Consider the following 24,692-nt stretch of genomic DNA (forward strand, 5'->3'; position numbering starts at 1 on the left):
AAAAAGTGGAACAAAAAATATGCCCACGTTTTTTGTCGCCAAATATGACGCCCACATTATTGGCGCTAAATACAACGCCCACATTTTTTGGCGCAAAAAAATGTCTGAATACACATGCGTCAAAATTGACGTTAACAGAATACAACTTCCGGCGTCAACGACGGCGCCGGAAATGACAAAATTTTTGCGCCAAAAAAGTCAGCTCCAAGAATGACGCAATAAAAAGAAACATTTTCTGCTCCCGCGAGCCTAACAGCACACAGGGAAAAATGATCAATTGAAAATTTTCAAGGTAAAGAAAAATAAATTGAATTAAAATGCATTATCCCAAATAATGAAACTGACAGTCTGAATTTTAAAGGAATACTGATTATCCTGAATCATGGCAAATATAAGTTTAAAGACAAATATTTAGAACTTTACATATAAAGTGCCCAACCATAGCTTAGAGTGTCATAAAAAATAAGACTTACTTACCCTAAGACACTCATCTACATATAGTAGACAGCCAAACCAGTACTGAAACGAGAATCAGTAGAGGTAATGGTATATAAGAGTATATCGTCGATCTGAAAAGGGAGGTAAGAGATGAATCTCTACGACAGATAACAGAGAACCTATGAAATAGATCCCGTAGAAGGAGACCATTGACTTCAAATAGGCAATACTCTCTTCACATCCCTCTGACATTCACTGCACTCTGAGAGGAAAACCGGGCTCCAGCCTGCTGCGAAGCGCATATCAACGTAGAATCTAGCACAAACTTACTTCACCACCTACATGGGAGGCAAAGTTTGTAAAACTGAATTGTGGGTGTGGTGAGGGGTGTATTTATAGGCATTTTAAGGTTTGGGAAACTTTGCCCCTCCTGGTAGGAATGTATATCCCATACGTCACTAGCTCATGGACTCTTGCTAATTACATGAAAGAAAAGGACATTACAGACCTAGGAAATAGAGTCCTCCAGCTTGAAGAACACACACAAGAAATTTCTGAAGCATCAAACTTGACCTCTCTGTAAATACAACAGCAGACCATTGAAATCACACAGTTACAGACACAAATAGAATATCTGGATAACTGGGGCCCGTCTACAAAACCTGAGACTCAGAGGCATCCCTGAAGCCATATCCCCTAACACATTACAACAATATTTACAAAACCTATTCCGCTCCCTGCTGGAGGGCAAGGTTGAAGATATCACTGGTCTGGAAAGAATGCACAGAGCTTTGAGGTCTAAACAGTCTGAAACCGCTCTTCCGAGAAACGTCATACTGAGATGCCACAATTTTAAAGTGAAGGTCCATTTTGATGAATTAGTGCCCGGTTTTTAATAAACCTATTAAAAACAAGGGCACTTTAATTCATCAAAATTGACATTTTACTGTTTTCTTCAATAATATTACCTATTGTTTTTTTTTATTAAAAACCGGGCACTAGTTCATCAAAATGGACCTTCACTTTAAAGATAAAGAAAAACTCCTTACAGCGCCAAGAAAGAAAACATTTATCCAATTCAACAGTGACACCCTCCAAATATATGAGGACCTTAGTCCCTTTGCACTGACTTAAAGGGACATTATACACTAATTTTTTTCTTTGATAAATGTTTTGTAGTTGATCTATTTATATAGCCCATAAAGTTTTTTTTTTTTTTTTAAATGTACAGTTTTGCTTATTTTTAAATAACATTGCTCTGATTTTCAGACTCCTAGTCAAGCCCCAAAGTTTTATGAGAATACCGTCAGCTACCTTCTCCAGCTTGCTCCTATTTGTGTAAAGAGTCTTTTCATATGCAAAAGAAGGGGGAGTGTCTTATTTCCCACTTGCAGTGGGATTTCCAGCTGCCCCTTTTCAAAAGAGCTAAACTGAGAGCTTCTAAATAAGTTTTTAAACAGTTTTATATTGGATTTTTATATCAGTATCTGTGCATCTTATTCTTTATAGTAGTGTCTATTACATGCAGTTATATAAAAATTAGTGTATACTGTCCCTTTAACATAAAGGAGGCTAAATATCTTACCACCCATCTGTGAAACCTTGGTGTTCCTTATCTTTGGGGCTTTTTGTTCTCTCAGAGTTTTGAAAGACAACAAAGAAGCTATATATAAAGAGCCAACACCTCCCCAACCGGAGGAAACAGCCCCAGAACGCCAGGCATAACAAAATGTCCAACTAAAGCTCCAACGTCAGCAATGGTCCGTTTTTACCGGAAAACACAGAAACCCAGTACCTGTCCATCTCCTCCCAGAGTCTTATATACAATGCTTCCCAAAATGAGTAGTATTAGTAGTTTTAACTGTTACATTCCCCCCACAGACACTATAGTGTATCCCATATGACCCCTCCTGGTTCTAGCTCACAGACTGTATACCCCCCTACAGGGTTTTGTTCTTTGTTTAGAATTGTTTATTGTTTGTACATGTGTCTTATGACTTTGAACCCGGGTGACTGTCAAATGCTGTATGATCCTAGGAGTGCTGTCCTCCTTTCTTTACTCTCTTTTGGCCCCCGGGGCAAGAAACCATCCACCTGTGATTATTAGCCATCACAAAGGTAAGACATCACATTTTTCAGTCCACAGTACAACTTCCTGACATGCACCATGAGCAATAGACTACAACACATCATTTCCCAAAATGCTAAAGGTCTAAACACCCCCACTAAGAGGCCTGTTGCATTGCAATGGTTCACATAACAGAAAGGGTCCAAAATCTTTGTTAAAAAAACAAAAACATTTCCCAGGGCAGCCGAGCCAAAATTCTTCTCTAGGGACTTCCCATTAAGTTTTTTTTTTTAACAATAAGATGAAAAGAAACGGGGTAGGAATTCTCTTTCACTTCAACTTACCCTATTAACTACTCAATACTACCTCAGACACCGAAGGGCGAATCCTAATCTTAGTAGGTTTACTATACAATAGACCCTTAACCTTAGTCAACATTTATACACCAAACTCTAATAGGACCCAGTTTTTTAAACGTCTTCTTACACTAGTCCAAGACTCCTGAAAAGGGAAACCAATACTGGGGGGAGATCTAAATGAACTTTAGATTCTTCCTCGTTTAATCCACGAACATCCTCACATCCCCCAAACTCAGTGAATACCTGTTTTAAACAGTTAGGCTTAGTTGATGCGTGGAGAATCCTTGGTCTATATACACTAGAATAGACTACCTGTACGTAGACCAATATAGTATATTCCTCCTTATGGACTCATACATAGGTCATCCATGATCTCCTTAATTTTGCACTGGTCAGACTCTCCAATACATCCTTTTATATGGAAATTAGATAAATTCCTGCTACATCACCACCCTACACGACAAACCTTAACTACATCCCTACAAAAGTATTTTCAGATGAAATCCACTTCTGATGTCTCACTCCTCCACATCTGGGAAGCATATAGCGGTGCTTCGTGGAGAATGCTTTAAACATAAAACCCACCTTAAAAAATCCTATACTGCTACAGTCTGTAATTTGACCTCAAAGTTACACTACCTAGAATTAGGGCACAAAAAAAACACCCTAAAGGACACAAAAATTTTAAATTCCCTTTTATCGACTAGAAAATAACTAAACTCTATCCTACTCAAGGAAGCTCAGAGGAAAACTCTAATGCTTAGAAAAACCTACTTTTATGAGGACAACCGACCCGGTTCCATCTTGACAAGAACCCTAAAAGCCAGATCCACTCTTACACACATTCATAGACTAAAATTACACTCTAATGCTTATATTTGTGACAGTAAGGCCAGCACCAATCATTTCAGCGATTTTTACAAACAAGTATATGATATCAGCACTGACACCTCCACAAAGCATATTGCCAATATGCTTCGGTACTTGGAAGAAGCTTAACTACCCAAATTGTCTCCCAACAAATCCGAAGAGTTACATAATCCTATATCTCTGAATGAAATTTTAACTGCCATTTCAGACCTTCCAATAGGTAAAGGCCCCTGACCAGACAGCTTCACAAATTTATACTATAAAACTTTTAAAGATATACTGGCCATGCATCTACTAACTATTCCAATCCCTAGAGGACAACCCAATGTTTTCCACAGATATGCTAACCGCCCATATTACTGTAATTCTAAAACCTAATAAACCACAAGTTGACCCTAGCAGCTATAGACCCATTTCCTTATTGAACACAGACAAACATTTTTGTCAAGATGATCGCAAAACATATTAACAATATACTGGACAACATTATAGACATGGATCAAGAAGGTTTTGTCCCGAGTTGTAAGGCAAGGGATAACACGCCAAGAGCCTTAACAATTAACTGCGTATGCTAAATATCACAAAATCAAGTCCGTGCTAATAGCAAGAGACACTGAAAAAGCGTTCAATAGAACCAGTTGGCAGTTTCTTACGGCTACTTTGAATACGTTCAGCTTTGGACCCCAAATCATCAGATGGATATTCAGCCTCTACTCCCAACTGAGTGCTAGAGTAAAAGCAAATGGGATGTTATCCAATCCTTTAACTATCCACAACGGTGTCCACCAGTGATGTCCGTGGTCTCCCATTTTGTTCATCTTGACGATGGAAGTTCTTGCCCCCATATTCGTATGAATAATAACATCAAAGGTATCCCTATGGGTCCTCATGACTTTAAAATAGCTATTTACACACACACAATGTCCTTTTTTCTGTTTCTCTCTCTTTACCTCTGTGCCTGCTGTTCTATGTGAATTAGATAGATTTTGTCAATTCTGAAATTTAGTAAACCAGCAAAAACTTGGTTTGAATGTACCCACCTTCTTTGGTACAATAAACGGACCGGAAAATAAACTTTTTTTCTGATCTGCCATCGGGACTGCAATAACAACTCCCATGTTTTCCAGATCCTGCACACACTGAAGGAAAGCTACTCTCTTTTCTGGTCTCTTTGAAACATGATAAAAAATAAAACATAGCAGGGCACAGATAGCTAAACTAGTACTGAAAACTAACAGCAGAGGTAATGGTATATAAGAGTATATCGATCTGAAATTGGAGGTAGAAGATGAATCCCTACGACCAATACCAGAGAACCCTTGAAAAGATTTCCCGAGAGGGTAACCATGAAATCAATAGGCGATACTCTCTTCACATCCCTCTGACAAACACTGTACTCTGAGAGGAATTGGGCTTCAGAATGCTTAGAAGGGCATATCGTAGAAGAAATCATAAAAAATCAAGCACAAACTTCACCACCTCCATAGGAGGCAAAGTTTGTAAAACTGAATTGTGGGTGTGATGAGGGGTGTATTTATAGGCATTTTGAGGTTTGGGAAACTTTGCCCCTCCTGGTAGGATTGTATATCCCATACATCACTAGCTCATGGACTCTTGTCAAGTACATGAAAGACATTGTAGAATTTCTTCACAATGGTTAGCCAACTGCTATAGAGCATGTGCTTGTGATTTTACTTTTGCAATACGGGCTAAGATTTAACTGCTAATAACTGTTCTATGGACTTTAACATGGATTCTATTTAGCTATGTAAGGGAGCGGCCTGAACCACTGTTGTGAAGCTCGGCCCCTCACAGTTGGGGATTCAAACTTGAATATTTACCTTAGAATTTCCAGTGCTACATATACTATTGGATACATTTATTCATATTAGTGGCACTTGGTCACAAATTATGTTCTGCTAAAATGTATTCACTATGATGCAGCACAATATAAAAGGCCATTCTATTATTTTTTTCTCCAATCTAATTTAGGATATTAAGGTGAAGGATAAGTCACAATCCAAACACACAGAAGCATTAAATATGACAAGCTTGTTAACAATATAAATAGAATCCCAGCAGCTCAGTATGTGGACAATAAAACTCCACTTTTTACTATGAAAACATATTTAAAGCATTTGAAGATAAGGAACCTGACAAGGTTCTATACTTAAAAACATAGTTTATGATGGACGTGTAAGGAAACGTATCTAATATAGTATCATTTTATACCATTACCATTCTTTACAAGTGTAAGCACATAAACAGGTGATGGAATATTTGCCAATATTAACTTTGTGTACATGGCTAAGTATAGAAAAGTTAGTAGTTCTATATAAAAATAGCACACATTTTTTCCACACGTCACATAATATAGCTGTAAAGTCTACAATAATGAGTTAGTGTCTTTGTTACACACAAATGACAATTTTCACACCAGATGTGCTCTGTAAAGTCTGAGTAGTGCATTGCTGTTCTGGGGTCATGAAACCCAAAACTTTCTTTTTATGATTCAGGTAGAGCATACAATTTAAAATTTCCAGTTTACTTCTTTTATCTAGTTTAATTTGTTCTCATGGAATTTCTTCTGTTTAAAAACAGGTAGGCAGGTTCAGGAGCATGCGTCTGCAGCACTATGTGTCAGTAGTTTTGCAAGAATGCTTTTAACAATGCTATATTTTGCATTTTGCAAACACTGCTCTGCCATCTAGAGCTCTGACGTATTCTTGCAAAACTGCTAGTATACGGTTCTGCACACAGGTGCACGCTACCTACCTAGGTATAGAAAAAAATATATATAATAGAAGTAATTTGCTTTTTTTTTTTTAATTGTATGCTATTTAAATCAGGAAAAAAAAGGGACATGAAACAAAAAAAATTGTTCATGATTCAGATAGAGCATGCAATTTTAAACAACATTTTTAATTACTTTCTATTATCAAAGTTTCTTTCTTCTCTTGGTATCTTTTGTTAAAAATTTTTGTATTTCTTATCCCTTTAACCCCTTTGGCACAGGGTTAACATATATGCAAGCAATATCACAATAAAATACTCTAACACACAAGAACAATTTTCTTTTTTCCCTTTAATGCCAATTTATTCAAGAGCTTTTAAGCTAGATTCCTATATTCCTTACATGAACGCAATCTTACACACCTTTTTTTTTAATTTTTTTAAAATTAATTTAAAAAGGAAAACGTTCAAAGTGCTTACTTACAGTTTCCAACTGATCCATAAGTTTAGAAAGGAATTTGCGACATTCAGGACTTTTGCTATCGATCTTCATTCCAGTTTGCATGGCGTATAAACGGCCTACAATTTTGCAAAGAGAGAAAATATTAGTGAAAGTCCTAAGCTTACAGAAAAGCACTCTATGCAAATTGATTTCTTGAGGACAGAGCTCAAGAAATGACATTGATGGGTTACAAGTAGCATACAAAACAGTCTTAAAGTGAAGGTAAAGTTAAAACGTTTGCTCAACATAATTAAGTTTAAGATTGCAATTCATTAGGACTTTCATTCATCAAATTTCTTAGATTTTTTTTCAAAACTAAGTTTTACCGGTTTTAAAAACCCACTATCGTCTTCGGTAATAACAACCCGTTTTTCTATCATGTTCCTACTTCCTTATTACGTATTTCTCTTTGCCAACTGAAATCCTGGCCGTTAGGCGGCCGTGACACTACGTCATCTTCATATTTTCCCATCTGCGCATGCGTCCCATCTAATCTGCATATTCTAAATCACTAAGCTCGTGGCCGATTCGCGCATGGCAAATAGCATAGCAATGAATGAATACAATATCGTGATTCATTCATTACTATGTTGCGAAGTGAGGGAGATGCATGCGCATTGGAGCCCAGCAGTATTGACAATCGCATGCGCATAGAATTCTTAAATCGCGCATGCGCAATTGTTATGGTTCGATGTGAACGCGCATATATGATACGTATAGAGCGGGTGGGACCGCTCTATACGTAAAGACTGACAAAGCAAGGAAGTATAGGATGGGAGGAGTCAGGACGAAAAAGCTTCCATAAAAACGTAAGTAAAAAAATGCAGATATTAATATTTTTAATTAAAAAAAAATATGACGATTATGTTTATATAGATGGGGATAATGAGTTAATGAGTTTTAACTCTGATAAATTTACTTTCACTTTAATCCCTTGGCTGTCAGAAACATACAACAATGTTTAAATGGTGAATAAGACACATTTATATATACACATCACAAAGGTATCACTTCATTGCAAAATGTATTGTGGTGCAATTGGCAAACTCAGTATATGTACGCCCCTGAAATAGTGCCAGACCGGTATAATCTACTTCTCCATAAACCCCCCCCAGTAAATTGATTTATTTTCTTAACGGAATAATAAAGTCAAAATGCAGTACTGAGAGCTAGCTAGTGATTGGTGGCTGCACATAAATGCCTCTTTTCATTGGCTTACACAATGTGTTCACCTAGTTCCCAGTATAGTACAATTCTGCTGCTGAGCCTACCTAGCTTTACTGTACAATAGGCATGGACATTCAGATGCTTCTATAGCACCCTAATGGGGAAGGAGGAGGCTGCTGGCATTCAGCACAGATTTCTTCTTGCAAAAGTGCAACACACTAATATCTGTGGAAATCTAGATCTTAGTGTGTTGCACTTTCACAGGAAGTGCTAAACGAAGCATCCGAATGCCCATGCCTACTTTATCAACAAAGCGTATTCAAGGGACAATGAAACACAATTTAGAAAGAGTATACAATTGTAAACAACTTTCCTACTCACTTCTATTATTTATTTTGATTAATTCTCGTAATATCCTTTGTTAAAAACCATATATAAATAGGCTCAGTGGCTGCTGATTGGTGGCTGCACATAGATGCGTCGTGTGACTGGCTTACCCATGAACATTGTGGTTTCTTCAACAAAGGATATCTATGGAATGAAGCAAATTAGATAATAGAAGTAAACTGGAATGTTGTTTAAAATTCTATTCTCTCTCTGAATTAAGAAATAAATATTTTGGGTTTCATGTCCCTTTAAGAAAACAAAGCAATTTTGCTAATACAAGTAAAATTGGAAAGTTTTTTAAAATTACATTTTGTATATGAATCATTAAAAAGTTTAATTTTGATGTTACTGTCCCTTTAACAATGTGATTCTATATATATATATATATATATATATATATATATATATATATATATATATATATATATATATATATATATATATATACACACACACACACATATATATATATATACACACACACACATACATACATACACACACACACACACACATATATATATATATATATCACACATACATACACACACATTTAAAATAAAAAATAAATTAAAACACAATTTCTTTGACAATTAAGACAGTATTATATAAAAAATTATTCACTTTAAAATGTTTAATAGAATGAATGTTATGTGTTCCCTAGATAAACTTATTGCATGCATTTCCAATGGGAACTTTATCCTGCACAGCCTAATTAATGAAGGAATGAGCGAGGAAATCACATACAATTTTCTATTCATACTCATAATTTAGTAATTTGTACTGTGACAGATTTTCAAACAGCTGTAGTCTCAATTCATTCACTGTGAAGAAACATGCAAGTAATGTGAGATCTTGGAAAATAAACATGATGTAAATGGACTAAATAGGTGTCAGAGTTCGAGAAGACCGATCTAATTAGCTCAAGAACAGAATTAGACATCTTTTACAAGTGCTTCGGAGAGCTGTAAAAAAGTTATAACATGCAACAAAGAAAGCATATGTTTTAAATCAGTAGTACCCAGTAAAAGGTATGCTTGCAAATATATATATATATATATATACATATACACACATTTTATATATATATATATATATATATATATATATATATATATATATATATAAATATAACAGTCCAAATACGAAAATCCATAAAACAGACAGCACTTATAATAAGCCGCATCGAACCCCCATTCGGTCTGTGGTGTATCTACACAGCAAACACAGCATCCAACATGTAAAGGCTGTAATCGAAGTTGTAATTGAAGGGACATGAAAAGTAATAATGTTCTTTCATGATTCCGATAAAATTTACTATAATTTTTTTTTTATTACAAAATATGATGAAAAAATGGAAAAACACACTTTTTCTAACTTTGACCCCCAAAATCTGTTACACATCTACAACCACCAAAAAACACCCATGCTAAATAGTTTCTAAATTTTGTCCTGTGTTTAGAAATACCCAATGTTTACATGTTCTTTGCTTTTGTTTGTAAGTTATAGGGCAATAAGTACAAGTAGCACTTTGCCATTTCCAACCCATTTTGTTTCAAAATTAGCGATAGTTACATTGTAACACCGATATCTGTCATGAATCCCTGAATATCCCTTGACATGTATATATTTTTTTTAGCAGACAACCCAAAGTATTGATCTAGGCCCATTTTGGTATATTTCATGCCACCATTTCACCACCAAATGCAATCAAATAAAAAAAAATTGCTCACTTTTTCACAATGTTAGGTTTCTTACTGAAATTATTTACAAACAGCTTGTGCAATTATGGCACAAATGGTTGCAAATGCTTCTCAGGGACCCCCTTTGTTCAGAAACAGCAGACATATATGGCTTTGGCGTGGTTTTTGGCAATTAAAAGGCCGCTAAATTCCGCTGAGCACCACACATGTATTATGCCCAGCAGTGAAGGTGTTAATTATGTAGCTTGTAGGGTTAATTTTAGCTTTAGTGTAAAGATCAGCCTCCCACCTGACACATCCCACCCATGATCCCTCCCTGACTCACTCAAACAGTTCTCTTCCCTCCCCCACCTCACAACTGTCACCGCCATCTTAAGTACTGGCAGAAAGTCTGCCAGTACTAAAATAAAAGGCTTTTTTTTAATAGTTATTCTGCAGTGTTGGTTCCCCCAGTAGCCCCCAACCCTCCCTGATCTCCCCCCCCAAACAGCTCTCTAACCCTCCCCCTCTACCTAGTTCCCGCCATCTTGGGTACTGGCAGACAGCTGTCTGCCAGTACACAGTTTGTTAAAAAAAATATGCTTTTTTTTAAAATAAATAAAACCCCAATAAATAAATAAAACCCCAACAGTGTAGCTGCCCCCCTCAATACCCTCCCCCCTCCCAGATCCCTTGCTCAACATTGATTCCCCCCTCCCACTCCCTCCTTCTCATACAATTTAATGAAAATGTGGCAAGCACTTCCGCCTCCCACGCGCACTATGGACAAACAGAATACAAAACTTAACCAACGATGGGCCGCCCACCCGCCTCCCAGCTATGGCTCCCACCCACCAACGATCGGCACCTTAGATGGCTGATGCAGAGGGTAAAATTAATAAATTATGCTGCATTCCTTACTTGTGGGAAATACTGAACCTTGGAACCAGGAGGAGGCAAAGACACCCCAGCCAAAGGCTTAAATACTCCCCTTACTTCCCTCATATCCCAGTCATTCTGCTGAGGGAACAAGAAACAGTAGGAGAAATATCAGGGTGAAAAAGGTGCCAGAAGAATAAGCTAAAATTTAGGGCCGCCCATCGGAAAACACGGGCGGGAGCTGTGGACTCTCCCTGTACAGAAGGAAAGGAAATTATCAGGTAAGCACGATTTATGTTTTCCTTCTTAATACAGTGAGAGTCCACAGCTGCATTCCTTACTTGTAGGAAATTATACCCAAGATCTAGAGTACACTGAATGCTAACAGGAGGAAAAAAAAAAAAAGGAGGCGCGGGCCCCCTCTGAGGGCACCACGGCCTGCAAAACCCTTTCTCCTGAAGGCTGCTTCCACAGTAGCAGACAAATTGTGTTAAAAATTAGGAAAAAGAATGTAAGAAGACCCAGGCAGCTGCCCTACAAATCTGATCCATAGAGGCCTCTTTTATAAAGAGCCCAAAAGACGACACTGCTCTCGCAGCATGAGCCGTAATCTTTTGAGGAGCCTTGTGTCCCGCTGTCTCATATGCCAAGCAGAAGATACTCCTCAACTAAAAGATAAGGAAGTCAAAGAGCCCTCTGACCCTTACGATTCCCAAATAGATAATAAACAGAGAAACAAATCTGTCTATGCCTAAACAGCCTGAAGAACTTCAATGGGCGAAACCATCCTATGTGGAAAACCTTCCTTCAAGGAAGAAATAGGACATAAGAAAGTAACCACAATCTCTTGATTGAAGTTGTGAAACAACACAAGCCTAGGAGGCAAGTCTAAATAGATTCGTAGAACAGCCTATTATGGAGAAACACCAGATAAGGAGGATCGCATTGCAAGGTTGCAGACTCAGAGACCTCTGCATGCAGAAGCAATATGTAGATGAAAAAGGAATCTTCCAAGATAACAACTTAATGTCAACCTCATGCATAGGTTCAAAATTAGCCCGATGCAGCCGGCAGAAAAAGATCTAAGCTCCACGGAGGAACATCCGATCATTCTCGTTTTATCGTAACCTTAACAAAAAGAAACAGAAACTGTTTATCCGGAAGCTCAGTGAGCCTCCACACCGTAAACAGACAGGGCTAAACTGTCAGAACAATGAACCAGCTAAGAGGCCCTTCTCGAGAACATCCTGGAGTAAAGGAAAGGAGCCTGCAGACTTGATAGTGTGCTAGGATGAACCACACTTTTCCCAGAAGAAAGGAGTCCTCCATAAGACAGATGACAGGGGACCAGCTACGTGCTGGAAGGAGAGGACCATAACCTCTCCGAAACCCTGGATAAGACTAAGTGTTAATCTCCACGCAGTCTGCCTCAGAAATTAATATCTGATGAAGCAAAAGGGCCCTATTCCAACAGATTCCTGCAACAAGGCAACCCTCATGGAAGAGAAGATGACATCCCCATTAAACCGAGAACCACGAGCTTTGCGGTCGAGACTGAGCAATCAGTTTCACTTACGCAAGCTCCGGCTAATTAATGGCCACCACTCGAGGAAGGAGTGATATGGCAGAAAAAGGAAAAATGGAAATGAACCTCCAAGGCACCACTAATGTATTCATTAGCTCCGTCTGAGGATCTTGAACCAAGGCCCCCCTGCGGGAATTTTGATGTGGAAATCAGGACGTCCTGAGAACTGCATCCAGAGTCCCCTTCCGAAATAAAAACCTTGGGTGAAGACCTTATCCCCATATAAGGGAGATGTCTAAAAAGGACATCCGGGCCGGATGATCGCCCTCGGCGAGAAGATGGCTAATAGCGAACAGTAGTGGGCCTCTGCCTACAACCAAAAACCTGAGATACTACCCTCACCGCTAGGGAGACTCTCGCTCCCCTCAGAAGGAGCTCTAAACCCCTGAGAGTAAGACAAACTATAATCTAATACTGGGACTAGCCCAGTAGACTAAACTTCAGAACAAAAAAGAATTGCCTGAAGATCCATAAGGAAATATTGAGGAAAGCCTCCTGAGTCTACAGAACCCATGCCCTCTTGGCATGTCCTCACCATCCTGGCGGACTTGTGACTGAAGTCAAATTTGCCCAGATGATTTAAAAAGGATGTCCCTCAGGACAAGGGGATCTGGACAAAACTACAAGAGAGCGAAACCCTCAGCCAGTAGTCCAGGTAAATCTGTTAAGACAGATTAAAAAAACAACTCCGCCTCAACATACACCGATCCTCGACTGAAATGGACCCTGACAAAAGGAGTGAAGTCCGAAATGGACCACATGACAAATCCATACCACCAACACAGAGCTAGCAATGCCTGAAAGGAGGTCTGGAGGGTATGACTTGGTGAAGCTAACTTAGAACTTCACAAATCCGATAGAGGAGTCCTCATGTTCATGAAGACTAAAATAGCATCCAGGAACCTACCCTGGGAGCCCTACACCAGAAAATCTCTGGTCAAGTATTCTATTATCCCGAATGGGGAAGACAGATGAAAAACCCTAGCGGTCTCTTTCAGATGAGATGAAGGCGATTTGAACCAGAATCGTCTAGACAAGAGAAGCTACCGCTAGATCTGGAGTCTGGCATTACCCAAGAATCCCTGGACTGCTAAAAGGTTCTAGAAGCAGAAGTGAGTCTGTCCAGAAACATCAACCTTAGGAACCGGAATGTTCCCTGCTGGGAATGAAAAGCATGGGATCCTTCCTCAACAGTGGTCCTGCACTGCTCTTCCCCCACTAAGGGTAGAGTGGACCATATAGTCTCCTTCCGGAACGAGGAGACAAGATAAGCTTTCTTAAGAACTTATGCCCAAATAGGACGGGAAATCCCTCCCTATGTGGGACCACAAACAAAACGGTTTGAATAATATCTTAAACCTCACTTAGCGATAGACACCGGGACAATGACTCCAAAGGAGAAGAAAACTGGCAGCCACCTGAAGAGGTTTCCCCCTCTCTGTCTGGAAAACAGGGTCAAGAGAATCCTTGGAGGTTGAGAATTGAAGCCTAACTATGACCTCCAAGACCCATGGTCCTGTACGTCCCTGAAAACAAGCGACTGAAAAGCAGCGATAGCCTCACCCAAACACGATCCAAGATAGGACTCGGAATGCTCCCTTCTGCCAACCTAGGTCGACGGGCCTCTGCTCTGCCAGGACTGAGTCAGCTTTCCCCCCCAAAAAAAACACTTGGATTGCTCAGGCTTAGAGGAGCTCTGATGCTGGGCTCAACCGCAATGAAAGAATGAAACAAAGAAAATATGTCTTTCAGATTCGTTCTCTCTCAAACGGAATAGCGAAAAAATTAGATTCTAAAGCTATATCAGTCAGAGCGGATCAAGGCCTGAACAGAAAATCTGGAAGCCCTAGCTTTGGGGCTAGACAACTGTGAAAGCCACAGATAAAAGAATTATAAGCTCCAATGTCTAAAATCTTTCTGGAAAATATTGAGGGAATGTCACCTCGAAACGAGACAAAGATGCTTTAATAGGAAGCCCCCAAGTTGATAGTATACAAATATCCCACATGAGGAAATATCCTCATGAAAGGAGTTTCCTCTATTAATCCATAGCTCTAAGATTAAACTACCCCCAAACAGAAAAGTAAAACGATAGGCAAGTGCACAAAAAATGTTAGCCAAATAGGGATGGGCAACAACACAACCGTTCTAAAGAGTCCAGAACTGGGAATCTTAATAAAAAACAAAATATAGACAAAGGGAAAAGGATCTCTATCCCTCCCCGCCTTAATCAAATTCGCCCTCTGACTTAGGGCTCTGAGATACTACGCATCCTCAGATGACTGATCGGATACAACCGTCAATTTGCATGATGCCCCCTGGGCAGGAGTGCATGGATTAACCCTTCCTTTGTGCGTAGCCATACAAGGCAAAACGGCTAAAACCGCAGACATCGCCATACGGAACTGCGCAGTAACGTCTGGTGGAAAAAGGCCCCCTCCAGGAGCAGGATTAGTGGTACAAGGGGAAGCTGCATGTGTAGGATCAGCTGAATGTAGGGGATACGCCTCACGGGACGAAGAGTCCTCAGAGGCGGAAGGCTTAGTGGCATCTGACATCTCAACATTGGATGATGAAAACACCCTGTTGCGGCATATGGAACATAATTGAGAGAACTGGATTACCCGGGCTTCCTCACAATATACACAGGTATCATCCTCCAAAACATCAGGATCCTCCATAACTAGGTAACTTTTATATAAATCAATGACAAAACAACCAGCACCTATACCCCCAATGGCTGGGGCACTCACCACTTCCTATGACCCAGTGTAGAGAAAATTAGCTCCTTCTCCATAGTCACTCGGTCAGGAATAGGAAATGGAAAACGTGACCACTCCCGGTCACACGGTGCGCAATGTAGGACCGCCCCTGATAAAGGCCAAGTTTAATAAAACTGTGCAGCTCTCAAAGTAAAGAAACAACCTGTACGTTCCATATCAGCCTACGAGCGCAAAAACATCTCACACTTATAAGCAGCATAAATATGATTAACACTCCACTGTTCAACAATCACCCTAAGGAGATATTAACCCTTGATTGCATAAAGATAAACAAGTCCCACTGTAACCCTGTCTTCTAGCGTTAGCATGTATGTGTAAAAAATGAAACAATCTTACCGGAATCTATGCCGTGGAACAGAAACATAGTCCTTCAAGTTTGACAGACTTTAGCATTGCTTCGGACATGGACTTGAGTGAAGAAAACCAGGCAGCAAAACTAGTCAATGCTGATTGCTTAGGAGCTGTTAATCTGAGTCTGGATGGTTTTGCAGAAAGACTCTCCCTGCATCTCCAGACTAACTTTCATCAATGCTCTCACTGACAGACTGACAAGGCTACTTAAAACTCCAGTCCCATATCAAAGGGCAGATACCCTTCCTAAGTAACTACTCCAAAATCTTCTGACACTTCTCTACCAACCTCCTGTGACGAAAGGCAAAGAATGACTGGGGGATGAGGGAAGTGGGGGAGGTATTTAAGCCTTTGGCTGGGGTGTCTTTGCCTCCTCCTGGTGGCCAGGTTCAGTATTTCCCAAAAGTAAGGAATGCAGCCGTGGACTCTCCCTGTATTAAGAAGGAAAAGGGTATTGCAGTTATGCCTCAATATCGAGGCATCACTGCAATACCCTGAAAGCGCCTGGAAGTGTTCACGATCGCTTCCAGCGCTTGAAACCCTGGAGGACATGTCAGGCACGTCCTTGGTCATTAACTGACACTTTTTAGAGGACATGCCTGATACATCCTTGGTGGTTAAGGACAATATCCTCCAGCTTTAAAGTAGCATGTACTACCATGGTATCGTCACTCCACCAACAAAAGCATCCTGTTCTGCACCAGGCTTGATCTATATCTATTTTTCATATTTTTATAATCTCTTTGTAGAGGGATTATTGAGCTTTGCTGCTATCTTATTTTCTATTAACTTATTCTAGCATATAATTTTTATATTTAAAAATATATATTTTATGGTGCAGCAAACTGAAATCTTGTATACTTGGCAATTTAGGGACAGCATACATCTTGTAATTGGAAGACATTTCTGTTGTCTTGCTATAAACAAATAAACACTTTAAAACAAATTAATATCTTGTTTGCTGCAGTTCTTTTTCTATAGCCAAACTCGACCCACCACTGCAGATAACAAGACTGGCCACGACCGTCAAATTAGCATTAAGTTAATCGTTTTGCAGTTATCTGCTAAAGCCATTTAGGGACATTTAGCAGAAGTCTGCAGTGTGCATATCCAGGTCAGAAAATTAAAAAAATCCACAATGTTAAGAGCTAAATTACGTGAAAATGCGGAAAATAAAGTATAATGCAAAGCTGTTTTACTACGAATAACTAAACTAAACCACAGCTATAATGACATTAAGTCCCTTACATACACTCAATTATACATCTCTAATGCTCGGTGGGAGACCTCTTTGCCCTCAGAACAGCCTGAATTCTCTGTAGGCTGGAAATATCACTTAAAGATTTTGGTTCATAGCAGTTTGTCTGCTGTGCATTCATCTCCCATTCCATCATATGCCAAAGCAGTTCAACCTAGGATATAATTTCAGCAATAAATAGAGGTATGGCGAGCTCATCTACTCAGGATGTTTCACAGGCATTACAAGTGCCCAAGTAAATGTTCCCTATACAAATAAGTAACCCCAATTACTAATAACAGAGCCTTTTCAGGAAAGACAAAGCAGGGGATGAAGAGGTGCAAAAAAAATGCCACCAAAAAATAAAATGAAACTGGGCGGGGTCTTGTCGACTCTGACCACCATAATAGAAAGGAATTTATAAGGTAAGCATAAATTATATCTTCTTTCATAATGTGTTGAGAGTCCATGAGCCTTGATTTGTGGGGTTGAATATCCAAGCTGTGGAGTCAACGATAAGGAAAAGGTGGGACAAAGGAAAAAGGCAGTTCCTATTTGCCAGACACTGCAGCATGTAGGACTTCCCTGCTTAAAAAAAGACTTCCAAATACATAAAAATAACATTTTGGAAAATGTGTGTAAGGAAGACCAGGTTGCAGCTTTGCAAATCTGTTCCAATAAAGCTTAATTTTTGAAGGCCTAAGCTGTTCCAATAAAGCTTAATTTTTGAAGGCTCAAGAAGTAAAAACTGATCTAGTGGAACAAGCTGTGATACGTTTATGGGCGATTTTCCCGCCTCCAAATAAGCTTTGTTAATCACCCGTTTTAACCAAGAGTCTAGAGTAACTGCTGTAGCCTTTTGTCTCCTACAAGGACCAGAATGATGGACAAATTAATTGGAACTCTGTCTGAAATCCTTAGTAGCCTGTAGATAAAACTTTAAGGCTCTAATCACATATAGGTTTAAAGAACAGAACAGAAAGAACTAAATATAGATTCCTTGAAAGAGAAATGTGTTTTACAACAGGTCTAATTCGAACCAAGGCCTGCACAAAAGTCTGTACATCTGGTAACTTGGCTATCTTTTTGTGAAACAAAAATGAGAGGGATGATATTTGACCCCTTAAAGTGAAAGTCAATTTAGAGCCTCAACATTAATGCCATCCATTAATGTTCATTAGATAAGTACAGTCGCTAATTTAAAAATAAATAAAAAAAAAACATAATTTATGTAAGAACTTACCTGATAAATTCATTTCTTTCATATTAGCAAGAGTCCATGAGCTAGTGACGTATGGGATATACATTCCTACCAGGAGGGGCAAAGTTTCCCAAACCTTAAAATGCCTATAAATACACCCCTCACCACACCCACAATTCAGTTTAACGAATAGCCAAGAAGTGGGGTGATAAGAAAAAAGTGCGAAAGCATATAAAATAAGGAATTGGAATAATTGTGCTTTATACAAAAAAATCAAAACCACAACAAAAAAGGGCGGGCCTCATGGACTCTTGCTAATATGAAAGAAATGAATTTATCAGGTAAGTTCTTACATAAATTATGTTTTCTTTCATGTAATTAGCAAGAGTCCATGAGCTAGTGACGTATGGGATAATGATTACCCAAGATGTGGATCTTTCCACGCAAGAGTCACTAGAGAGGGAGGGATAAAATAAAGACAGCCAATTCCTGCTGAAAATAATCCACACCCAGAATAAAGTTTTAATGAAAAAACATAAGCAGAAGATTCAAACTGAAAACACTGCCTGAAGTACGTTTCTACCAAAAACTGCTTCAGAAGAAGAAAACACATCAAAATGGTAGAATTTAGTAAAAATATGCAAAGAGGACCAAGTTGCTGCTTTGCAAATCTGATCAACCGAAGCTTCATTCCTAAACGCCCAGGAAGTAGAAACTGACCTAGTAGAATGAGCTGTAATCCTTTGAGGCGGAGTGTTACCCGACTCAACATAGGCATGATGAAATAAAGATTTCAACCAAGATGCCAAAAAAATGGCAGAAGCTTTCTGGTCTTTTCTAGAACCGGAAAAGATGACAAATAAACTAGAAGTCTTTCGGAAAGACTTAGTAGCTTCAACATAATATTACAAAGCTCTAACAGCATCCAAAGAATGCAATGATTTCTCCTTAGAATTCCTAGGATTAGGACATAATGAAGGAACCACAATTTCTCTACTAATGTTGTTAGAAATCACAACCTTAGGTAAAAAATTCAAAAGAAGTTCGCAGCACCGCCTTATCCTGATGCAAAATCAGAAAAGGAGACTCACAAAAAAGAGTAGATAATTCAGAGACTCTTCTGGCAGAAGAGATGGCCAAAAGAAACAAAACTTTCCAAGAAAGTAATATAACGACCAAAGAATGCATGGGTTCAAAAGGAGGAGCTTGAAGAGCCCCCAGAACCAAATTCAAACTCCAAGGAGGAGAAATTGACTTAATGACAGGTTTTATACGAACCAAAAGTTGTACAAAACAATGAATATCAGGAAGATTAGCAATCCTTCTGTGAAAAAGAACAGAAAGAGCAGAGATTTGTCTTTCAAGGAACTTGCGGACAAACCTTTATCTAAACCATCCTGAAGAAATATAAGTCTTCCAGACTCTATAATATATCTCTCTAGATACAGATTTACGAGCCTGTCACATAGTATCAATCACAGAGTCAGAGAAAACCTCTATGACCAAGAATCAAGCGTTCAAACTCCATACCTTAAAATTAAGGTTTTGAGATCCTGATGGAAAAAAAAACCTTGAGACAGAAAGACTGGTCTTAACGGAAGAGTCCACAGCTGGCAAGAGGCCATCCGGACAAGATCTGCATACCAAAACCTGTGAGACCATGCTGGAGCTACCAGCAGGACAAACGAGTATTCCTTTAGAATATTGGAGAATACCCTTGGAAGAAGAACTAGAGGCGGAAAGATATAGGCAGGATGACACTTGTAAGGAAGAGATAATGCATCCACTGCCTCCGCCCGAGGATCCCGGGATCCGGACAGATACCAGGGAAGTTTCTTGTTTAGATGAGAAGCCATCAGATCTATTTCTGGGAGTTCCCACATTTGAACAATCTGAGGAAATACCTCTGGGTGAAGACCATTCGCCCAGGTGCAACGTTTGAGATAATCTGCTTTCCAATTGTCCATACCTGGGATATGAACCGCAGAGATTAGACAGGAGCTGGATTCCGCCCAAACCAAAATTCAAGATACTTCTTTCATAGCCAGAGGACTGTGAGTCCCTCCTTGATGATTGATGTATGCCACAGTTGAAGAGTTCTGAAAATTGCACGGAGTTCCAAAATATTGATCGGAAAGCTCACCTCCTGAGATTCCCAAACCCCTTGTGCCGTCAGATACCCCCACACAGCTCCCCAACCTGTAAGACTTGCATCTGTTGAGATTATAGTCCAGGTCGGAAGAACAAAGAAGCCCCCTGAACTAAATGATGGTGATCTGTCCACCATGTCAGAGAGTGTCGTATAATCGGTTTAAAGATATTAATTGAGATATCTTTGAGTAATCCCTGCACCATTGGTTCAGCATACAGAGCTGAAGAGGTCGCATGTGAAAACGAGCAAAGGAGATCGCATCTGATGCGGCAGTCCTAAGACCTAAAATTTCCATGCATAAGGCTACCAAAGGGAATGATTGTGACTGAAGGTTTTGACAAGCTGAAATCAATGTTAAACTTCTCTTGCCTGACAAGGACAGAGTCATAGACACTGAATCTATCTAGAAACCTAAAAAGGTTACCCTTGTCTAAGGAATCAATGAACTGATTGGTAAATTGATCCTCCAACCATGAACTTGAAGAAACAACACAAGTCGATTCGTATGAGATTCTTCGAAAATGAGAAGACTGAGCAAGTACCAAGATATCGTCCAAATAAGGAAATACCAAAACCCTGTTCTCTGATTACAGAAAGAAGGGCACCGAGAACCTTTGAAAAAAATTCTTGGAACTGAGGCTAGGCCAAACGGTAGAGCCACAAAACTGGTAATGCTTGTCTAAAAAGAGAATCTCAGACACTAAAAGTGATCTGGATGAATCGGAATATGCAGATACACATCCTGTAACTCTATTGTAGACATATAATGCCCTTGCTAAACAAAAGGCAGGATAGTCCTACAGTAACCATCTTGAATGTTGGTATCCTTACATAACGATTCAATGATAGATCCGGAACTGGTCTGAAGGAATTGACCTTCTTTGGTACAATGAAGAGATAAAATAAAACCCCAGCCCCTGTGCCAGAACTGGAACTGGCATAATTACTCCAGCCAACTCTAGATCTGAAACACATTTCAGAAATGCTGAGCCTTTGCTGTGTTAACTGGGACACGGGAAAGAATAAAATCTCTTAGCAGGAGGCCTTAACTTGAAGCCAATTCTGTACCTTTCTGAAACAATGTTCTGAAACCAGAGATTGTGAACGGAATTGATCCAAATTTCTTTGAAGAAAACGTAATCTGCCCCATACCAGCTGAGCTGGAATAAGGGCCGCACCTTCATGGGAACTTAGGAGCTGGCTATAGGTTTCTATAAGGCTTGGATATATTCCAAACTGGAAATAGTTTCCAAATTGATACCGCTCCTGAGGATGAAGGATCAGGCTTTTGTTCCTTGTTGTGAGGAAAGGAACGAAAATGATTATTAGACCTAAATTTACCTTAGATTTTTTATCCTTTGGTAAAAAAGTTCCCTTCCTTCCAGAAACAGTTGAGATAATAATTTATTACCCTGGAAAGAAAGGGAAAGCAAAGTTGACTTAGAAGACATATCAGCATTCCAAGTTCAATCCATAAAGCTTTTCTAGCTAAAATAGCTAGAGACATATACCTGACATCAACTCTAATGATATCAAAAGATGGTATCACCAATAAAATTTATTAGCATGTTATAGAATAATAATAATGCTATAAAATTATGATCTGTTATTTGTTGCGCTAAAGCTTCTAACCAAAAAGTTGAAGCTGCAGCAACATCCGCTAAAAATATAGCAGGTCTAAGAAGATTACCTGAACATAAGTAAGCTTTTCTTAGAAAGGATTAAATTTTCCTATCTAAAGGATCCTTAAATGAAGTACTATCTGCCGTAGGAATAGTAGTACATTTAGCAGGAGTAGAGACAGCCCCATAACCTTAGGGATTTTGTCCCAAAAAAACTCTAATCTGTCAGATGGCACAGGATATAATTGCTTAAACGTTTAGAAGGAGTAAAAGAATTACCCAAATTATTCCATTCCCTGGAAATTACTTCAGAAATAGCATCAGGGAGATTAAACACTTCTGGAATAACTACAGGAGATTTAAAAACCTTATTTAAACGTTTAGATTTAGTATCAAGAGGACCAGAATCCTCTATTTCTAATGCAATTAATACTTCTTTAAATAAAGAACGAATAAATTCCATCTTGAACAAATACAAAGATTTATCAGCATCAACCTCTGAGACAGAAACCTCTGAACCAGAAGAACCATTATCAGTATCAGAATGATGATGTTCATTTAAAAATTCATCTGAAAAAAGAGAAGTTTTAAAAGACTTTTATGTAAACTAGAAGGAGAAATAACAGACATAGCCTTCTTAATGGATTTAAAAAATAAAATCTCTTATGTTTATCAGGAACACTCTGAAAATTAGATGTTGACGGAACAGCAACAGGTAATGTAACAGTACTAAAGGAAATTTTATCTGCATTAATAAGTTTGTCATGACATGCAATACAAACAACAGCTGGAGAAACGGATACCAAAAATTATAGCAGATACACTTAGCTTGGTAGCTCCAGCACTGGGCAGTGATTTTCCTGAAGTATCTTCTGACTCAGTTGCAACGTGGAACATCTTGCAATATGTAATAGAAAAAACAACATATAAAGCAAAATTGATCAAATTCCTTAAATGACAGTTTCAGGAATGGGAAAAAAATGCCAGTGAACAAGCTTCTAGCAACCAGAAGCAATAAATAATGAGACTTAAATAATGTGGAGACAAAAGTGACGCCCATATTTTTTTTAGCGCCAAATAAGACGCCCACATTATTTGGCGCCTAAATGCTTTTGGCGTAAAAAATGACGCCACATCCGGAACGCTAACATTTTTGGCGCAAAAGAACGTCAAAAAAATGACGCAACTTCCGGCGACACGTATGACGCCGGAAACAGAAAGATTTTTTGCGCCAAAAAAGTCCGCGCCAAGAATGACGCAATAAAATGAAGCATTTTCAGCCCCCGCGAGCCTAACAGCCCACAGGGAAAAAGTCAAATTTTTTAAGGTAAGAAAAAATGATTGATTCAAATGCATTATCCCAAATATGAAACTGACTGTCTGAAAAAAAACATAATTTATGTAAGAACTTACCTAATAAATTCATTTCTTTCATATTAACAAGAGTCCATGAGCTAGTGACGTATGGGATATACATTCCTACCAGGAGGGGCAAAGTTTCCCAAACCTTAAAATGCCTATAAATACACCCCTCACCACACCCACAAATCAGTTTAACGAATAGCCAAGAAGTGGGGTGATAAGAAAAAAGTGCGAAGCATATAAAATAAGGAATTGGAATAATTGTGCTTTATACAAAAAAATCATAACCACCACAAAAAAGGGTGGGCCTCATGGACTCTTGTTAATATGAAAGAAATGAATTTATCAGGTAAGTTCTTACATAAATTATGTTTTCTTTCATGTAATTAACAAGAGTCCATGAGCTAGTGACGTATGGGATAATGACTACCCAAGATGTGGATCTTTCCACACAAGAGTCACTAGAGAGGGAGGGATAAAATAAAGACAGCCAATTCCTGCTGAAAATAATCCACACCCAAAATAAAGTTTAACAAAAAACATAAGCAGAAGATTCAAACTGAAACCGCTGCCTGAAGAACTTTTCTACCAAAAACTGCTTCAGAAGAAGAAAATACATCAAAATGGTAGAATTTAGTAAAAGTATGCAAAGAGGACCAAGTTGCTGCTTTGCAGATCTGGTCAACCGAAGCTTCATTCCTAAACGCCCAGGAAGTAGATACTGACCTAGTAGAATGAGCTGTAATTCTTTGAGGCGGAATTTTACCCGACTCAACATAGGCAAGATGAATTAAAGATTTCAACCAAGATGCCAAAGAAATGGCAGAAGCTTTCTGGCCTTTCCTAGAACCGGAAAAGATAACAAATAGACTAGAAGTCTTACGGAAAGATTTCGTAGCTTCAACATAATATTTCAAAGCTCTAACAACATCCAAAGAATGCAATGATTTCTCCTTAGAATTCTTAGGATTAGGACATAATGAAGGAACCACAATTTCTCTACTAATGTTGTTGGAATTCACAACTTTAGGTAAAAATTCAAAAGAAGTTCGCAACACCGCCTTATCCTGATGAAAAATCAGAAAAGGAGACTCACATGAAAGAGCAGATAATTCAGAAACTCTTCTAGCAGAAGAGATGGCCAAAAGGAACAAAACTTTCCAAGAAAGTAATTTAATGTCCAATGAATGCATAGGTTCAAACGGAGGAGCTTGAAGAGCTCCCAGAACCAAATTCAAACTCCAAGGAGGAGAAATTGACTTAATGACAGGTTTTATACGAACCAAAGCTTGTACAAAACAATGAATATCAGGA

General features: G+C 38.8%; 1 protein-coding gene across 1 annotated transcript in view; it reads right to left on the reverse strand.

The window, feature by feature from the left end:
* Positions 1–24,692, reverse strand: part of VTA1 (vesicle trafficking 1) — a 725,433-nt gene that overhangs the window by 534,883 nt on the left and 165,858 nt on the right. Inside the window, exon 2 of the mRNA XM_053711824.1 lies at positions 6,953–7,047. Coding sequence (XP_053567799.1) covers positions 6,953–7,047 — 95 coding nt within the window. The remainder of the gene's footprint in view (positions 1–6,952; positions 7,048–24,692) is intronic.

Source organism: Bombina bombina, chromosome 4 (genome assembly GCF_027579735.1).
Source record: "Bombina bombina isolate aBomBom1 chromosome 4, aBomBom1.pri, whole genome shotgun sequence".
Classification (NCBI taxonomy): Eukaryota; Metazoa; Chordata; class Amphibia; order Anura; family Bombinatoridae; genus Bombina; species Bombina bombina.